The sequence below is a fragment of the Galleria mellonella genome, unplaced genomic scaffold (assembly GCF_026898425.1).
Source record: "Galleria mellonella isolate WM207_F2 unplaced genomic scaffold, CSIRO_AGI_GalMel_v1 utg1789, whole genome shotgun sequence".
Classification (NCBI taxonomy): Eukaryota; Metazoa; Arthropoda; class Insecta; order Lepidoptera; family Pyralidae; genus Galleria; species Galleria mellonella.
The window spans coordinates 3,333-23,812 of record NW_026442020.1 but is presented as its reverse complement, the minus strand read 5'-3'; the positions used below and the strand labels follow the sequence as shown (position 1 = coordinate 23,812).

The 20,480-nt window shown below is 34.2% G+C and overlaps 3 protein-coding genes across 3 annotated transcripts; all 3 read right to left on the bottom strand.

The window, feature by feature from the left end:
• Positions 1 to 4,003: 4,003 nt before the first annotated feature.
• On the bottom strand, positions 4,004 to 7,006 carry LOC113513661 (inducible serine protease inhibitor 2). Its single transcript, XM_052893555.1, has 3 exons — positions 6,883 to 7,006; positions 5,236 to 5,290; positions 4,004 to 4,821 (listed from the first exon to the last, which is right to left on the bottom strand). Exons 1-3 carry the CDS (start codon positions 6,995 to 6,997, stop codon positions 4,710 to 4,712), a joined length of 282 nt encoding a protein of 93 aa, XP_052749515.1. The 5' UTR covers positions 6,998 to 7,006; the 3' UTR covers positions 4,004 to 4,709.
• A 4,185-nt stretch (positions 7,007 to 11,191) lies between these two features.
• LOC128200357 (kunitz-type serine protease inhibitor 2-like) lies at positions 11,192 to 13,582 on the bottom strand. The gene is made up of 3 exons (XM_052893549.1): positions 13,422 to 13,582; positions 12,297 to 12,348; positions 11,192 to 11,326 (listed from the first exon to the last, which is right to left on the bottom strand). The coding sequence occupies exons 1-3, from the start codon at positions 13,495 to 13,497 to the stop codon at positions 11,206 to 11,208; spliced, it is 249 nt and encodes an 82-aa protein (XP_052749509.1). The 5' UTR covers positions 13,498 to 13,582; the 3' UTR covers positions 11,192 to 11,205.
• Positions 13,583 to 16,108: 2,526 nt separating this feature from the next.
• On the bottom strand, positions 16,109 to 18,239 carry LOC128200359 (trypsin inhibitor-like). The gene is made up of 3 exons (XM_052893551.1): positions 18,084 to 18,239; positions 16,944 to 16,995; positions 16,109 to 16,399 (listed from the first exon to the last, which is right to left on the bottom strand). The coding sequence occupies exons 1-3, from the start codon at positions 18,145 to 18,147 to the stop codon at positions 16,282 to 16,284; spliced, it is 234 nt and encodes a 77-aa protein (XP_052749511.1). The 5' UTR covers positions 18,148 to 18,239; the 3' UTR covers positions 16,109 to 16,281.
• Positions 18,240 to 20,480: the final 2,241 nt, after the last annotated feature.

Below are 20,480 nucleotides of genomic sequence, written 5' to 3'. Positions count from 1 at the left end.
TCGGAACCGAACGGAAAACAAATTTAATGTTAAAATTACATAACACATGCTATTTAACAATATTAAAAATATTAAAATATCGTTCCTTTAATAAAAGTCAAAAGGAACGATATTTTAGTAGGATTTATGACTAACCAAATATCTATAAGCTCCCTTTACTAAATCGATTTTGGTATAAATAAAGACACGAAATTGAATACGGAATTTCGTAATCTCATTTCATGGTAAACCCCCTGCTTTTAATTCAATTAAAAACGACATACGATACGATACAGAAAACAAAAAAAAAAACATCAAATAGACCGCTAAAAACGCAACCCTCGCGTGTTACGATAATTACTTCTAAAATCTCAAATCTCACTCACTAATTGTCACTAAAATATACCGAATATATTAAAAATAAACCACTAAAATGCATCTACACACCGTAACGACCTCCGTAAACGATTTAAATGCATAAAAGCATTGTCCAAAATTTACGATCCTCCACGTCGTATAATAAGCACTTAAAGAGAGGTCAGGTTACGTTGGAAACTTATTTTTGGGAGAGCATTCATAAATTCCAAAGAATACTATACATCTAAATCATTTTAACGCCAAACTCAGTTTAGAGGACGCCTCGTTCTGTATTTATATGCCACGATACGATAAAGACACGATTCTCTAATTTTAATTGATTTAATTTTAATTTAAACAACTTAGAATGGCAAACAAGCTGACGACCCACCTGATGGAAAGTGGTAACCGTCGCCTATAGACATGAGCAGTGCCATGGACATAACAGAGTATACTGTTTCGCCCATGATACCCCCTGGCGTTGCCATTCCTGAGGACGCAGGTGTTATTCCTCTGTACCATGTAATTTCACGCCATATCCCGCCCTTCAACCACAGCATGCAAACACAACTGCTTCACGGTAGAAACACTTTAGGACAGAGGTACCCATGCAATCGACTTTTGTACAAAGTCTCCCTCTGGTATATATAAAAATGTATATTAATGTATATTAAAATTAGTATTAAAACAAAACGCTATTGTAATGTGAAAGGGAGTTTGTTTGTTTGATTACTCATAGCGCCTTAACAGCTTAACCAATCAATATGAAATTTGGTTTCAAACTACCACTTTTTCCACTATATGGGATGGAGAAGGATTCTGGTCAATTAATATAAAGTCGCGGGTTGTATCCGCCACGAGTAAATATATAATATAATTGTAAGTGGACAATGTTTGTATAAGGGAAATTGAGAAAAATTGAGAAATAGAAACTGTTTCATATGTCATTTATTATCTATGTTACACATATTGGCAACACTAGCATTGGCATTGAGAATCTGTACTGTAATACAACACCAACATGTCTTCTTCTTTGTATATTATGATAATAAAATAAATCTCTTAATATCGGACTTATTTCATAAACTGTTCCATATCGCATATACCAGCGATCAAAGAGAAACGAAAACATTAATTTGTAGAAATTGCGTCTGTTCGTTAATTTTCTGACGTAAAAGCTGTTGCACGAAATTGTATGTGATTTTTACAGTTACGTTCCTGAAGATCTATCTTAAAATCTGGTATCTGTTTTATCTTAATAAGCCTATAATATCTAAAAGTGGCCTATTTCATTATTTTTTCTACTTCTGAAACCCATGGTTACGAATTAGTGGACATCAGAGACTCTCACGGTCGATCGTCTCTACTATGTAAAGCGCCTGATCGTATGAAATAGCAATGTTGCAGAACAATGTTTTTAGGAATATGCTTCAATTCTGACACTAATGCACAAGGAAAATAATAAATGGCATTTTGGTCCGTAAAAAGGCGATTAGAACAACAAAAACATATTCTTTTTTTAATGGGACAAAAATGAAATGGTATCACCGATACGCTGGCGGGGTACCAGTGAGGGGTGACAGACGGGGATGGATGAAAATCAGTCAGTGATTAATTAATCTAGTGATTTATAATCCTAGAATTAACTTCTACCTATTGACTGATTGATCTGATATTTGGTGTACACCTTTTATTCTGACAACATTACATTTGCATTCACTAAGATTGTAAATTTAAGATGGCCGCCGTCAGAAAATGGCGGATCACATATTATTCTCTAGATTATCATAGATAGAGTGTCTCCATTCAAATACTTCGAGGAAAACGAGTCGACTTTTTCATACAATTTTGCTTGATAAATAGTTATGATTCCTTTACAACTTCTATAGTCATTTTGTTTTACAATTTCTGCGTCTTTTTAAGGCGTGAACACTAATTTTATTGATTAAATAATACGTCAAGATACATTTTATGCGTAAATATAGAATAGTGATAAAAAAAAACGAGTCAGCTAATTTGACTTTTGGCTGACAAAAAGTTGACCCATTTTACAAACTTGATACTCTATCTATATCAGTCTTTCCCAAAGTGGGCGATAACGCCCCATTGTGGGCGCTGTAGGTATAAAAGGGGACGGTAAGAGATCCAGAAAGAAAATCGGTGGTGTTGTGTTGAGGCTTGGGGGTGATTTGTTGATCTTGAAGTAATAGTGGTTTTAAGTAGGTATAAAAATGGGGGCGCTAAAAAATAATTTATTCTCAAAGTGGGCAGTAGACACAATAAGTTTGGGAACCCCTTATATATATTCTTTACTTATTTTTTAATAAAATTTTTTGTTCAAATCGTGAAGTGTAAAATACCTCGCAGCCCAGTTGAGCTCATCATGCCTGTGACAGTTGTCACAGCAGCACCAGTCAAGACTGAATACAGAATGAAAATATTATATTAGACTGCCAACGTTTGCATGTCTGGTCAAACATTCGTTCCAAGATTGGGCCAACACGAAATCCACTCCATTCCTTTATAAGCACGTGGAATTGATATTAATAAAGATAATATAGACTTGTCTTATAATTATTTATAACTAGTGATCCACCCCGGCTTCGCACGGGTAGATAGAAATAATATAGCACGTATTATTAATTGATATTTTATTTTTGAAATCGGTTGTGTAGTTATAAATTTACCTTAACAAACAAACAGTCAAATCCTTCTAGTTTACAATAGTAGTGTAGACTTGTGGTAAGAGGGGTAATGGGATTGTTTGTACCGGGGACTAGCGGCCCCATTGCTAGCAACGTATCATGTCAGGTTGACCTCCACGTGGTTCATTCTGGAAACCGTCGTCATTAGTTATTGGTAAATTCATCACATGACGATGGGCCATTAAAATGTTTCGCACACTCGTATTACAATGCTAGCGACTTAATAGCTTAATATATATATATATATATATATATATATATATATATATATATATATATATATATATATATATATATATATATATATATATATATATAAATATATGTCATTAGATTGAATTAATATCGATATTAAATCGAAGAGTAAACCTGCAAATCAAGCCGTGTTACTGTGATTCTAATGAAATAAAAGTAACCAAACTAAAACTGTTTATTTTTTTATTGTTATAACTTTAAAGAATTATTTAACATTATATTTAGAAAGAAAGAAAAAGAAAGAAAACATTTATTGACAACAACAAAAAGTTACATACATTATGAATTAAAAAAAAAACTTTACATTTATTATTGCCAACGTAACATTTACATTAATAGTAATTAAAAAGATGGCCTCTGATATAAAGAAATATAAACATAAATAACATACCAGAGGGAGACTTTGTACAAAAGTCGATTGCTTGGGTACCTCTGTCCCATTCGTGTTTCAACCGTGAAGCAGTTGTGTTTGCATGGCTGTGTTTCGGTTTGAAGGGTGGGATATGGCGTGAATTTACTGGGTACAGAGGAATAACACCTGAGTCCTCAGGAATGGCAACGCATGGGGGTATCATGGGCGAAACAGTATACTATGTTATGTCCATGGTACTGCTCATGTCTATAGGCGACGGTTACCACTTTCCATCAGGTGGACCGTCCGTCAACTTGTTTGCCATTCTAAGTTGTATAAAAATAAAAAAAATATATATTATTTATATGTGTAATATTTATTTCTTAGATATGCATTAATAATTGTTTTTTTCTTTATCTATCTCAATAATGAAGTACCACATAGGTGATTCACTGTTCACCCCCTAAAGTTGACTGGTAGAGAATGCTACTAGCATTTAGTCCGCCTTTTGTACCATACTTTATTTTGTTCAATAAAGTTATTTAATTAAAAAAAAAATATGTTGCACTATACTGATGTATAATGCCTGAATTCTGATGATGAAATTTAAAGACTATAAAAATGTATTTTTAAAATATTTTTAAACAGACTTGTTCAGTATTTAAAATAACATATTAACATAAATCATAATACGAACCACTTAGTATAACCCGCCGAGTTAAATAGGCCTCACACGCTGGGAACGTAATATTAACGAACTGGCACATTTACATGGGCGGGTTATACGAAAATATAGTCTACTCTGTTTCAATAGAACTTATCACAGAAATACCTCTAAAAAAAATTGGTAACAAACAATTGGAATCTTCAATGAATCGATCGATTTTTTATTTGCACCGCTATTGGACACCAGCGAATTGTTTTATCTTCGGGTCAGTCATTAATTTCTTTATCTAAGTTTCTGTAGAAGCAGTTGTACGATTCGCAGTGACATGTTAAAGTCTGTGTGGTAGTTTGATACTTATTTCTTTAAGAATAGAGTTCAATATGGTTTGTATATTCTACTTGCAGGCCGCTCGACAATCCTCCAAAGATTTGAAATTGTTTTCGTTGCCATGGCAACCGCCGTACACGAATTGCGTACATTCCTTCAGTTTAGTATCGTAACCGAATCTGGAAAATAAAAGATTTATTATAATCTTACATTATAAAGTGTATAGATTAGCAATGTAAAATTCCACCTTAGTGGTATATAAAAAAAGAAAGAAAATATAATAACATACATGTTAGAGCGAGATAGACAGTAGAACATTAAAATACACAATATATGCTCGAAGCTGATTTGGCGGGAGTATGCAAAATATGATTTATAATAAAATTTCTAATTATTTTTACATTTTAAAGTGGGATTAGTTTTAAATGAATGTAGATTGTTACATTTACGTGTGCTATGACGGAATATAACACAAATCCGGAAAATAAACCACAAAATTAAAAATTTTTCATGTAATTACGCTATAAATGTTTATAAATATAAAGTTAATATTTTAGAACATTCGATAATCTGTATGAATGTAAATTACTTACCTGTGTAATTCAGCTCTGCAAATTCCTGTTTCCAATGGCAACGTACATTTGGGATCTGGAACGAGACAGGAATAACAAAATAAGTATAGTCACTTGCAATATCTTATATATAAAATTCTCGTGTCGCGGTGTTTGTTACCAAACTCCTCCGACATGACTTTACCGATTTTTATGATATTTTATGTGCATATCGGGTAGGTCTGAGAATCGGCCAACATCTATTTTTCATACCCCACAATGATGAGGGTGACCTACCCCTAAATTTTTTTTTTCATATTTTTAACAAAAATTTTATTTCTATTTTATTGTGATTTAAAATACACGCAAAAGTTGACACGCAACTTTTTTTACAATTTTGCGTGATAAATAGTTACGAGTGTTTCCTTTATAACTTCTATATTTATTATATTCTTTATTGCACTTGTAAATTACATTGTTAATGCATTTATAAATATTGTGAACAAGGGTGGACTTATCTCTGACAGAGATCTCTTCCAGTCAACCCAATGCAGTTAGAAAGCATGCTGTTAGCGGGCAGCTGAATTGCTACAACTATTAATATTTAGTGTACATAAACAAATATACAGTTAAATAAAATTTTGTCTTACAACTTCTGCATCTTTTGAATGTGTAAACACTCATTTAATTTATTAAATAATACATCAAGATACATTGTATGCGTAAGTATATAGAACACTGATTAAAAAAAACGTGTCAGTTAATTTGACAATTAGCTGATAGAAAGTGGACCCTTTTTTGAGGATCGATGCTCTCTTTATGTGAATGTGAATGTGAAAAAGACTCTATTTTCCGCGCTTAGCCTCTCATTTGGGCAATTGTGCGTATGAGTCGTGGCTAGTGCAGCCAACCTAGCTCCGCCCAGAAGCGCAGAAGCTTCCTGGGTTCTTCACAGGCCCTACGGAGCGACCTCACCGTTCCAAGGATTTCTAAACGTTGATGGACTCTCTTTATATAATCTAAGAATATTATATTCGGTGCGCTCGAACTCTTACTAGCTTCAAAACCTCTGTTAAATCCTACTACCTCTCACTTTAGTACTATTTTCGTGTATTCTCTCTTCGTTTTCCTTCGTCATTTTTTTTTGTTGTATGTGTGCTGTTAAGTATGTGTATGTTATGTATATATTTAATTGTGTATATATTATATATGTATGTGTATGTATGTATGTTTTTTTTTATGGGTGAAAATGGTATGGTAACCCCGCCTGCGCTAACGGGATACGCTAGCGGGGCACCAGTGAAGGGTGACCGATGAGAATGAAAACAGGCCAGTTAGCCCATCATGGTGAATTCATCAGTAATTAACCATGATAGTTTCCAGGGGGAACCGCGAGGAGGTCGACCTGGTTGGGTATATTGCTAGCAATGAGATTCTCAGTCTCCATTACTAACAATCCCTTTCCCCCCTATGTATATATGTTTGTATACGATAATATTTATATAATAGTTCATCTACCCTTTGTCTTTTTCTCAATGTCCTCTACCCAAAGGTTGTCTGGAAGAGATTGCTCAGCGATAAGTCCGCCTTTTGTATCACTTCTCATTAATATTTACTGTATTTGCTATATCTCTTTTTACTTGGTGCAATAAAGTGTAAATGAATAAAATAAAATAAATATATACTTACCTAAAGTGAAAATATTATTAACACAAAATGCAATAAATACGAATATAAATAATCTGGACATTGTGACTGGCAGTGCGCTATCGAAAGAACTGAAGGCCTTCATATTAAAAAACATGTTTATATAGCTTGTAAGTGTGTCACATATATATATATATATATATATATATATATATATATATATATATATATATATATATATATATTGAGTAATGTAATTTTATTATCCTGTTTGTTTGTGTAAATAAATATTGCTTAATTCAAAATAGAATTTAAACGATTTAATTAATAAAATTGTGTTCATTTGTGATTGCTGGACTCACCCTCTGACTGGAAGAATTTGTACAAAATTCGTTTGCTTGGGGCACCTCTGTCCTATTCGTGTTTTTACCGTTATGTTTGCATGGCTGTGTTTCGGTTTGAAGGATGGGATATGGTAGTGAATTTGCAGGGTACAGAGGAATAACACTTGAGTCCTTATGAATGGCAACGCATGGGGGGTATCGTGGGCGAAACAGTATACTCTGTTATGTCCATGGTACTGCTCATGGCTATAGGCGACGGTTACCGCTTTCCATCAGGTGGGTCGTCAGCTTGTTTGCCATTTTAAGCTGCATAAAAAAGGTCCCTTAGTCGCTTCTTACGATATCCACGAAAAAATGGACCACGCGGCTACAATCTGATAGAATTTACATCATTTTATTTTATACCGACAGAAAAATCTTATATTTTATTATTATTATTAATAATTCAAATTCAAATCATCTGTATTCAAATATACTTGTTTACAAACACTTTTAAATATTAATAATTTAATTTTTATATTTTTTTTTTCAGAATTTCATATTGAGCCGTTAAGACTTTATGAGTTTTTTTTTTTATAACATAGGAGGCAAACGCACACGTATCTCACCTGATGGTAAGTGACTACCGCCGCCCAACAACCTGCAACACCAACGGCATTGCAGGTATGCTGCCGGCCTTTTAAAAAGGAATATGCTCTTTTCTTGAAGGTTACGATATCGTATTGATTCGGAAATACTGCTGCTGGAAGTTGATTCCAAAGAGTGGTTGTGCGTGGAAGAAAGTGCCTTGAAAAACGCACGGTGGAGGACCGCCGCTCGTCCAGATGGTTGGGATGAAACTTTAGTTTGTGGCGGGTTGTACGGTGGTGAAAATCAGCAGCAGGTATCAATCCGAACAATTCCTCAGAGCACTCCCCTCCAATTGTTTGTACGTCATCTTATAATCATTAGTTATAGTCACGACTTCAGTTAAATGACCATCACATATTGAATAATCAGGAAAAATGTTTCATAATTGCTTTTTTCCTACATATAAGTTTTTATTCCTATATTATAATAATATTGTGTTGATTGATCATCATAATAATCATTGTGCACGTAAATGATGTTTGATGTTTTAATTGATGATAATGGAATGGTAACCCCGCCCGCGCTATCGGTATACACCGGCGGGGCACCAGTGAAGGATGATAGGTGAGGATGAAGCAGGTCAGTTAGCGCATCGTAACGAATTCAACAAGAATTATTCACGATGGTTTCCAGGGGGACCCACGTGGAGGTCGACCTAATAAGGTATATTGCTAGCAATGGGGCTGTCAAACTCCATTGCTTTCTGATTTCCCCCCTGATGTTTGATGTTAGGCACACGTGGTTTTGATGACTTGGTAAATGAAATCGAATATTACTGAATTCGCTCTCTGATTTATGTCTTGTAACACGCGGATAATTACAATATCAAAATGCATTATTCATTTATTTATTTACTGTAAAAGTAATGAGAAATGTATTTTTTTATACTACTTAGTATGGCAAACAAGCTGACGGCCCACCTGATGGAAAGTGGTAACCGTCGCCTATAGACATGAGCAGTACCATGGACATAACAGAGTCTACTGTTTCGCCCATGATATCCCCCATGCGTTGCCATTCCTGAGGGCTCAGGAATGGCAACGCATGGGGATAACGCATGTTATTCCTCTGTACCCAGTAAATTCACGCCATATCCCACCCTTCAAACCGAAACACAGCCATGCAAACACAACTGCTTCACGGTAGAAACACGAATGGGACAGAGGTACCCAAGGAATCGACTGTTGTACAAAGTCTCCCTCTAAATCTTTGTTTTAAAATCAAAATCACTGTTTTTTTTTTTAAACTGGTTTTTTTAGAACTGAACCTTAGTTATTTTTTGTGTAACACTATTTAATTTAAAAATCAAATTTTAAACCTTGAATAGGTTTTCCCCGCCGTCCATGTTCAATATCAAAATTACGTTGAATGCAAGGTTATCGGCAGGTTCATATTCTACTTATTTATTGGTCTCGTGTCACAGTTCAGAGATTATTATATTTATAGTCTTCACTAGTTTTTACCCGCGACATCGCGCGCGTAGATTTTGGAATTGGACAAGTATATTTTTCCAGTAAGAAAAATGTATAAAAAAACTCTTCTAGGTTGCGTATCAAGGTAAAACGAACAACCAGTCTTTAAGTTATACTTTCAGGAATACAATTGTGAAAACTGCAAACATACATATAGACAGACAAACAAAAATTCTAAAGAAAATAATATTATTATACTTATTGGTTTTCACCTTCTCTACTTATGTCGGCTTAAAAACATACCCCGTCCTGTAACCCACAGGAAAAAAGGTACGTATGCCCCAGTTTTATTTTTATGTCCGTCTTCTACCTCGCCTTCTCTTTAGAGTGTATACTGAATTTGTGAGTGATTGTGTGTTTGATGTATGAATTGTGTTGGATGAATCTGGTGTGTTCGTTGAGTGTTGTGTGTTAGTTGCCTGTTGGATGGTTGGTGACCGGTGTGTGTCTTGAGTGTGATGATTTTATGTATTTTGTACAAATACGGTATCTCCCAATACTTTGCTGAGTATGGTTGATGTGTGAATGGCTGCTTGTTTTTGCAAGATTGTGATGTTTATAATTTATTATATTATATTATTAATTTATTATTATAATAAATAACAGTATTATATTATAAATAATAGTATTATAAAAATAAATAATAGTGACAAAAATCGAAAAAGGAATGTTGCGTTGGTTTGGTCATTTGGAGAGGATGGATGAAAGAAGAACTACGAAAGAGATTTATCGAGCAAAAATGAATGGAGATGTCGGTAGGGGCCGCCCTAGACGGACGTATGTCGACCAAATAGGCGACGTGCTGAAGAAGGGCCAAATTAAAAGTACCCGTAACCGGCGAGCGTGTATGAAAAGATTGATGAATGTGGAGGAAGCGAAAGAGGTATATGTTAGAATCGATGCATTTGGCGTTCCATTGTTTCTGCCTACCCTAATGGGAGACAGGCGTGACAGATATGTATGTATTTGTGTAATAAATAACAATATTGTTTTGGCGACTATTTCTCTCTCCATAAAAAGCATATATATATATATATATATATATATATATATATATATATATATATATATATATATATATATATATATATATATATATATAGAGAGGGACTGTACAAAAGTAATTTTCTTGGAACCTCTGTCCCATTCGTGTTTCTACTGTATAGCAGTTGTGTTTGCATGGCTGTGTTTCGGTTTGAAGGCTGGGATATGGCAGTGAATTTACAGGGTACAGAGGCATAACACCTGAGTCCTCAGGAATGGCAACGCATGGGGGGTATCATGGGCGAAACAGTGTGCTCTGTTATATCCACGGTACTGCTCATGTCTATAGGCGACGGTTACCACTTTCCATACTATACAGCCCGTTTGACAGTAAACGCTGCAACACTAATGGTGTCACGTGCGCGTTGCCAGCCCTTTTATTTTATTTATACTTATTTATTTATTCTTAATTGATCACAATAAAGAAAAAGAAATATCTAGTACAAAAGGCGGACTTAATACTATATAGCATTCTCTCGCAATCAACCTTTGGCAAAACAGAAATGTAATTATGGGGTTAAATTTTACAAAGAAAAAAGACCAGGAGGGAGACTTTGTACAAAAGTCGATTGTTGGATACCTCTGTCCCATTCGTGTTTCAACCGTGAAGCAGTTGTGTTTGCATGGCTGTGTTTCGGTTTGAAGGGTGGGATATGGCGTGAATTTACTGGGTACAGTGAATAACACCTGAGTCCTCGTGAATGGCAACGCATGGGGGGTATCATGGTGAAACAGTATACTCTGTTATGTCCATGGTACTGCTCATGTCTATAGGCGACGGTTACCACTTTCCATCAGGTGGGCCGTCAGCTTGTTTGCCATTCTAAGTTGTATAAAAAAAAAAGTAAATAAAAGATTAAATAATTGATTATCGTTTATTCATTATTCAAACATGTTTTCTCACATTCCTCCTTAGTGTTAAATCTATTCTCGTTCCCCATACAACCGCCATAGACAAACAATCTACATTCATTGTTTGTAACATTGTAACCGTAGCTGAAACAAAAAAAAAAACATGAGCACTCTGTAATATGGAACTAACAATTTTACTAACTTATTAATTTATATCAGCCTTTAACTGTCCACTTTTGGACATAGACCTCTCCCTTGGAGGATTTTGCCAGAACTTACCACTCTTGGCAGGCGGGTTGGCAACCGCAGTTAGGCTTTGGAGATGTTTTAAGAGGGACGCTGCTGCTCATCCCTCGACCATTAAATTCCCATAGTCGCCTCTTACGACACCCATGGGAAAGGAAGGGGTGGTCCATTCTATGGCGGGACTTACACGTCAATATAACAAATACTTTTTTTTTTTTTATTTATTCTTTACTGACCACATTACAAAAAAAATGTCTGGTACAAAAGGCGGACTTAATACTATATATAGCATTCTCTCCCAGCAAATATAAAAAAAATGTTAAGCTGTTTGATTGTTTGTATATTTGTTACTATATACTTACCATATTGTTAACTGTCCATTGCTAGACATAGGCCTTTTTTTTATACCACTGAGGTGGCAAACAAGCATACGTCCCACCTGATGGTAAGTGGTTACCGTAGCCTATGAACACCTGCAATACCAGAGGTATTACGCGTGCGTTGCCGACCCTGAATAAACCTCTTTTGCCCTCTTTTGAAAGAACCCCATGCTGTCTCTTGGGAAAACCTCTCTCCCTTGGAGGGTTTCCAGTAATGCCACGCTTGGCAGGTGGGCTGCCGATCGTAGTTAAGCTTGGGTGACGGTGCTCATTCACACATTGATAACTAATTGTTCAAATTAATGTATTTATTTATTTTTTATGCATTTATTTTGCTAACAAAGGATTGATTCTTCTTGTCCTCCTTTATACTTGAACTTTGAATTAAATTAACTAACTTAACTGCCTTACGACTTTGTATAGTAATTTCCACGGGCAAAACCGCAGTATACTCGTATAGCTAATAACTAATAAATAATTATACTCACACTTCTGTATATCCAAAGCACATGCCACTTTCTATTGGAAATTTGCAGGGATCTATAAAAAAAAAAAAACAGTAAAACATCAATTACGACTCATTACTGGACATTTTTTTTATACAACTTAGAATGACAAACAAACTGACGGCCCCCTGATGGAAAGTGGTAACCGTCGCCTATAGACATGAGAAGTACTATGGACATAACAAAGTATACTGTTTCGCCCATGATACCCCCCATGCGTTGCCATTCCTGAGGACTAAAGTGTTATTCCTCTGTAACCTGTAAATTCACTGTCATATCCCACCCATGCCATAGCCATGTAAATTTCAACAGCTTCACGGTAAACACGAATGGGGCAGAGGTACCCACCCAAACGACTTTTGTACAAAGTCTCCCTCTGGTAAAAGTCTATCCTATAATAAATATGGCATCTACACGTGTGAAGCCAGGACGGATCACTAGTTAGTGTATGTATCCAAACATTCATTCCATTGAATCGTCTTTTTTTGCACCTATTTGCGTCTATTGAAAATCAGCACTGGCTATGATCATAGATTATATAGATAGAGTGTCTCCATACAAATGCTTCGAGAAAAACGTATCAACTTTTTCATACAAGTTTACATGATAAATAGTCATGAGTGTTTCCTTTATAACTTCAAGATTTATTTTGTTTTATAACTTTACGTCTTTTTAATTCGTTAATACTCTATTTATTTATTAAATAATTGAATATAAATACGTACACATACATTATGTGCGTAAGTATATAGAACACAGACAAAAAACCGGTCAACTTTTTCATACAATTTTACGTGATAAATAGTTATGAGTGATTGCTTTATAACTTCTATATTCACTTTGTCTTATAATTTCCGCATCTTTTTAATGTGTAAACACTCATTTTATTTATTAAATAATACGTCAAGATACATTTTATACGTAAGTATATAGAACGTTGATAAAAAAACGACTCGGCTAATTTGACAATGAATTGACAAAAAGTTGACCTATTTTTGAGACTCGATGCTCTATCTATATTTTCTAAGAAACATAAATGTTATTTATTTGTTTATATTTTTATTGAATTCTATTGCAATAGACTATAGTAGAACATATTTACCATACCTCTATTCTCTTCTTCTTCTGCATAACTCGAATTGAGAACAGAAACCAGAACGAACAATATCACAAAGAGTTTCATGTTGTAACACAAATGATCGGGTCGAATCTGAATAGAATATATCTCAAACAAACATATTTATCTTGCACGATGGATACGTCACGGTAAATCTGACAAAAACTCATCGTCACGTACTCTTGTATGTGTTTTTTTATCGTCTGATACATGTATATGTTACTGTAAAGCCATACATTGGTAAATCTTCAGTTTTGTCAGTAAATTTTTTTATGTAACTTAAAATGGCGGCCCACCTGTTTGTAAGTAGTAACCGTCGCCTATAGACATGAGCAGTACTATGAACATAACAGAGTATACCGTTTCGTATTCCTGAGGACTAGACTGTTATTCCTCTGTACCCCTGTAAATTCACTGCAATAATACAATATATAATAATAATACTATATATATATATATATATATATATATATATATATATATATATATATATATATATATATATATATTGTATATATAACAAACCTTATTGAAACCAATACCTTTTGAATTTCTGTAGAAAAATAAATTATAAATAACAGCGCATGCGAGGTTGCGCGCAGTAAAATTGAAAATTGTCATTCTTTTTAAAATATATAGACGTTTGAACATTGAATTAAACATTTTACTTACTCATTTCCCATAAGTATGTGGTAGGATAAGAAGAAGAACCATGTAATGTTAAATTATACATTTAAATAAATACAATATGTAACTTCCCTATGACTTGGTTGACACTATGGTTGACTGAGAGAGAATGCTTTTAGCATTAAGTCCGCCATGTACACATATATGTACTAATGAATAAATAAATAAATATATATAAGTAATAATGTTAACAAAGATTTAAAAGAGTAACAATTGGAGTTTCTTTGAGACTCTTCTCAACAGAATCACAACTTTCCAAATCCTGCATTCAGAAAAAAATTACAATTTGAAGAAGTGTTTGTAAACAAGTCTATTTAAATAAAGATGATTCGATAACTTTTGAGTTTTACCAAATCAATCCTAACAATTTACTTTTTTATTTTATTTATTTTTTTATTTTATTTATTTGTTAAAAATGTGGTTATAATAATGGTCTTAAATATAATAGATCTACACATTTCGCCTTATCTAAAGGCATGTAATCTCTAGTATTATAATTTAGTGGCTTACGTATATTAATAGCCTAGTAGGAGTCAATCCATAAATATTGGCAGTCGCACACATACTAACGGTAGCATAACTAAACAAATACAAATACAAACTAAAACAAAAAACAAATACATAATAATGTCAATAATATAACAAGTGTCATACAATACAAAATGAATTACACATTTACATTTAATTTTATAAAAAGTCATCTTTACTGAATACCAGGCGGTAAACATGACTGTTTGTAAAATATGCTGGTTCTTGTTATGTATATATTATTATGTTTAATTATATTATATTATTTGTAAGTAAAAATGCCGTCTGTTGACTTGATGTATTATATGTAAATATAAAAATCACGATTAAAATACAGGGGTTGATCGTAGAACGATGAAAATTTAAAGTTGTATGTATTTTTCAATGCTAAATCATATAAAAGTAAAAATAAAAAAATTTGTAAAAAAATAAAAAAAAATTTTTTGGGGTTGGTCACCCTTATCATTGAGGGGTATTAAAAATAGATGTTGGCCGATTCTCAGGCATAACCAAAATGCACACAAAATTTCATGAAAATCGGTAAAGCCGTTTCGGAGGAGTTTGGTAACAAACACCGCGACACGAGAATTTTATATATTAGATTTTGTTCTATTTCAATTGTTTTTAAATATTTTTTTTATAAAAATCTACAATTGTCAATATATAAAAAGGTTAATTTTGAACAATGACTAAATATTATATCAGTTACTGTAAAAACCTAAATTACGGAATATCTAAAACTTTCTATTTGTATGTACATCAGAGACAAATATAATTTTGTTTTCTTAAACACCCACGGCGATGAGCCTTCTTATATGGTTAGTAGTCGAGCAGTTTAGTTACTTCTATGTCCAGTTTTTCTAAAAAAGAAGATTCTAAATCCGGTAAAATTAAAAAAATAAGTGCCGATTTAAAAGTACCAGAAAAAAAAACTATTATATTTGTATCAAGATTGTTTTTATCTTATCTCAAGTAACCTCTTACTTCTAAAATCTATTTCCTTTACCTATTTTTTGTGTAATCATATAATACCTTATCTATCACATCCTTTTCAGATAAATCTGTGAAGCAGGAATCGTATGTTTTGATATTTAAATCAAAACAATAAATATTCACACTCGTGACAATGGTTCGGAAATACTGCTGCAGGAAGTTGATTCCAAAGAGTGGTTGCGTGGAAGAAACTGCCTTGAAAAACGCCTTTAGGACTACCCATCATCCAGATGATTAGGATTTACCATTTGATGATTTACCAGAGGGAGACTTTGTACAAAAGTCGATTGCTTGGGTACCTCTGTCCCATTCGTGTTTCTTTCTACCGTGAAGCAGTTGTGTTTGCATGGCTGTGTTTCGGTTTGAAGGGTGGGATATGCGTGAATTTACTGCGTACAGAGGAATAACATCTGAGTCTTTAGAATGGCAACGCATGGGGGTATCATGGGCGAAACAGTATACTACACAATTTTTTTTTCTAGTACTTTTGTTCCGTTGTGGAACAGGCTAAGGTCGGAGACCATGCTGCCTAGTCTTCAATATGATAATTTGTCTGGAATATTATGTTACACAAATTTTAGTTCTTACTTCAAAAAATAAATTAAATCTATAGACAAAAAAAAAGATGTTACTTTTTTTGTCTTATTTTTTGACACAGATATTTTCACATTCTGCCTTAGATTTGAACTCGTTCGGTCCTTCGTAACAACCGCCGAAGCGTAATTCTATACATTTGTTATTGGGAAGATCGTAGGCATAGCTGCAAAAGGAAAGAGTAAACGAGTTAATGCATTGGAGAATAATAAGGATAAACGGTCGTCACGTGACAGTATAAATAAAAATAAATGTAAAAAAATCATATAACAGTATGCTTTTATACAATAATTTAAGATTGTTATGCAAAAAAAAAACTAACTTCAATTGTAGCAAAATTATTTGTTTTTGTTTGTTTTATACAGCTACCAGAGGGAGACTTTGTACAAAAGTCGTTTGCTTGGATACCTCTGTCCCATTCGTGTTTCAATCGTAAAGCAGTTGTGTTTGCATGGCTGTGTTTCGATTTGAAAGGTGGGATATGGCGTGAATTTACAGGGTACAGAGGAATAACACCTGAGTCCTGAGGAATGACAACGTATGGGGGGTATCATGGGCGAAACAGTATACTCTGTTATGGCCATGGTACTGCTCATGTCTATAGGCGACGGTTACCACTTTCCATCAGGTGGGCCGTCAGCTTGTTTGCCATTCTAAATTATATAAAAAAAAACCTATAATGCCATACAATTTTACAATTTGATACTTACTATCCGCGAAATCCAAAACAAACACGATCGTCTATCGGAGCTTTGCATCGATCTGAAACAAAAAAAAAATAAACACTAAAAAAAAAAGTAAATATACAACCTCCTCCATTTTTAAAGTCGGTTAAAAATTGGTCCATTGGCTTATCCTAACTAATATTACGCGAAAGTGAGTTTGTTTGTTTCGCCTCACTTCGCTTTCACCCCTAAATCGCTGAATAGATTATGATGAATTTTGTTATAGCGATAGATATGACTTTGGAAATGGTTATTGGTCACTTTTTCTTGCAAAAATCTTATAAAGAACGAAGGTCTCCATTTACAAGACCTACGTCTCAAACGCTGAGGCGCTGAATCCAAGCCTAGCAGAACTTCACCTTTCGCCTATGCACTGGAGCGGGATGATACGTCTGAAGCGACGTCATCGACTGTAATCTCAAGGTCCCTTCAGCTGAGGGAGTTCGCATCATGGCGAGCAGAATGTTCGCTTGTGCAGATAGCGCCCCGCAAATCAAACTAAGTGGCTTTGTACCGCTACATGCTGTCCTCTGAACATTAGTCCGACTCCCACGGATCTCAGGAATCAAAGAGTGTATTCCCTTCTCTCTACACCCTCCCCCCCTCTCCCTTGTTTTTTGTTTTGTTCAGAATGCTTTACGTGCGTATAATAGAGGCGGTCTAAAAACACTTTTTTCAACAATCCCTCCATGGTCTTCTAAACCCTCCTGGGTGAGATTTTTTGATGGGTAAAAATGGCTTGGTAACCCCGTCTGCGCTATCGGTATACACTGGCGAGGTACCAGTGAGCGGTGATAGGTGAAGATGCAAAGACAGGTCAGTTAGCCCATTGTGACGAATTCAATGATAAATTGATCACAATAGTTTCCAGGGGAACCGCGTGGAGGTCGACCTAATTGGGTATATTGATAGCAATGGGAACTAACCCTCCCATTACCAACAATCCATTCCCCCTTCCTGGGTGAGTTAGGTGAGGCTTCTGGGCGAACTTCTTTGTCCCAGCTTTAACTCCAGGGCGGATATCCTCGGATCATTAGAACTGTGCCTCACTAAAAGTGAGTCTTCCCTGTCTAAAAACTATTAACACTTGAGGACGCCACCGTCACACGAGCAGCAATACTATACCTGGTTGCCCATAACTCAAACTGAGTACAGCGACCAGAACAAACACTGCCACTAACACTTTCATGTTGACACGCGAATAACCGAGTAAAAACTGTTGAGGAAATCCCCTGCCACCATATTTATATGGTGTCTTTACCTGTACGAAGTCACAACATAACTTTGTAGTGTCATCGAAGCCTCTATCCAGGGATTGCCAACTTAAATCTAAAACTGGTTATTTGTTTAGAATTATTTTGTTTATTTCCGCTAACATTATTATGTGTGTGACTGCCAACACTCGAAGATTGACTGAAAGACTGCTATCATTACCAAAAGTTCTACAACCTTTCATATCAGCCATTAATCTCCGACTGCCATTTCGTCCAAGCACGTTTTGTCACACGTGTTTCGCTTCTAATATGGAAATTTTTTTTATACCACTGAGGAGGCAAACAAGCATACGGCCCACCTGATAGTAAGCTGTTACCGCAGCCTATGAACGCTATATATATATACACTAGCTGACTCGGCAAACGTTGTTTTACCATATACATTATTTCGAGAGCTATGCATGATAATTTCTCTTACTACAATTATTATATTCGAGTGCCATCTTGCAACCCTATACCTATATGTGGCATATAAAAATCGCGATTAAAAAACAGAGGTTGATCGTAAAAGCGTGAAAATTTTAATTTGTATATATTTTTCAATGCTAAATCATAACAAAATAAAAATAATAAATTTTGTCAAAAAAAAAAAATATTAGAGGAGGGTCACCCTTATCATTGTGGGGTATGAAAAATAGATGTTGGCCAATTCTCAGACCTACCCGATATGCACACAAAATTTCATAAAAATCGGTAAATTCGTTTCGGAAGAGTTTGGTAACAAACATCGGGACACGAGAATTTTATATATTAGATATAAATCAATCAATCAATCAATCAATCATCTTTATTCATATACATCTGTTACAGATACTTATGATACGTCAGTCTATAATTATAATAATTACTATAGAAAATAATATTGATTTAAGAAAAAATACAATAATTACATTTACAATACAATTCACATTAATACAAAATTCAAATCCATGCACTTTTGTCATTTAAATAGTCATTTAATTTATGATATGCTTTTGTACAGAGAATCCTTTTTATATATGTCTTAAATTTTCTTTCATTTAAATGTAAAACGTCATCTGGAAGTTTATTATAAAAACGTATACAGTTCCCCATGAAAGATGTACTGACTTTTCTAAGGCGATAACAAGGAACATTCAATTTGTTTTTATTTCTTGTATTGAAATTATGTATGTAACTGTTATTTTTAAAAAGATTTATATTTTTACGTACATACATAATGTTTTCGTATATATATTGCGAGGGAACAGTAAGTATACCTGTTTGCTTAAAATATTCTCTAAGAGATTCCCGAGAAAGCAAATTAAATATTGACCGAACTGCTCTTTTTTGCAGTACAAAGATTGTATCGATGTCAGCAGCCCTCCCCCATAATATAATGCCATATGACATGATACTGTGAAAGTAACTAAAATATACAAGCTTAGCTGTTATTGTATCAGTTAATTGTCGGATTTTTCTAACAGCATAAGCAGCTGAACTCAGCCTGCTGGCCAATTCAAATATATGGGAGCCCCATTGCAACTTATAATCAACTACTATGCCAAGAAAAGTGGTTTTATCTACAAAGTCTAAATCCTGGTGGTCTAATCTAACAGCGGTATTCACTTGCTTAGTATTGGATATGGAAAATCTGATACATTTAGGTTTTTTTGAATTAAGTACCAGATTATTTGACGTAAACCATATCAAAACCTTCGACAAAGCAACATTTACATGGTCAAGGTTATGTGTATTTCTATTCACTTTAAACATTAGTGAAGTATCATCAGCAAATAATACAATATCAGACAAATCTTGAACATGATACGGTAAGTCATTCATGTATACAAGAAAAAGAAAAGGACCCAAAATAGATCCCTGAGGCACACCCATTTCAATATAAGATCCACTAGAATTGACACCGTTTACTTCTACTATTTGAATTCTTGAATTTAAGTAAGATTTTAAGAGATCTAAAGACTTATTTCTAACTCCATAATGTTCAAGCTTCATTAATAGAGTTTTATGATCGACACGCAATCGAATGCCTTAGAAAGATCACAAAATACACCAATTACATCTTGTGAATTCTCCCATGCACTGAAAATGCATTGCATTAAATTAATGCCGGCATCAACAGTGCATCGTCCTTTTGTAAATCCATATTGTTGCTTGTGGAGTAAGTCACGTAAATTGAAATGGTCTAACATTTGTAGAAGAATTAATTTTTCGAAAATCTTACTAAATTATAAATTAATAAATTTTATATGAAACATCTAAATGAGCA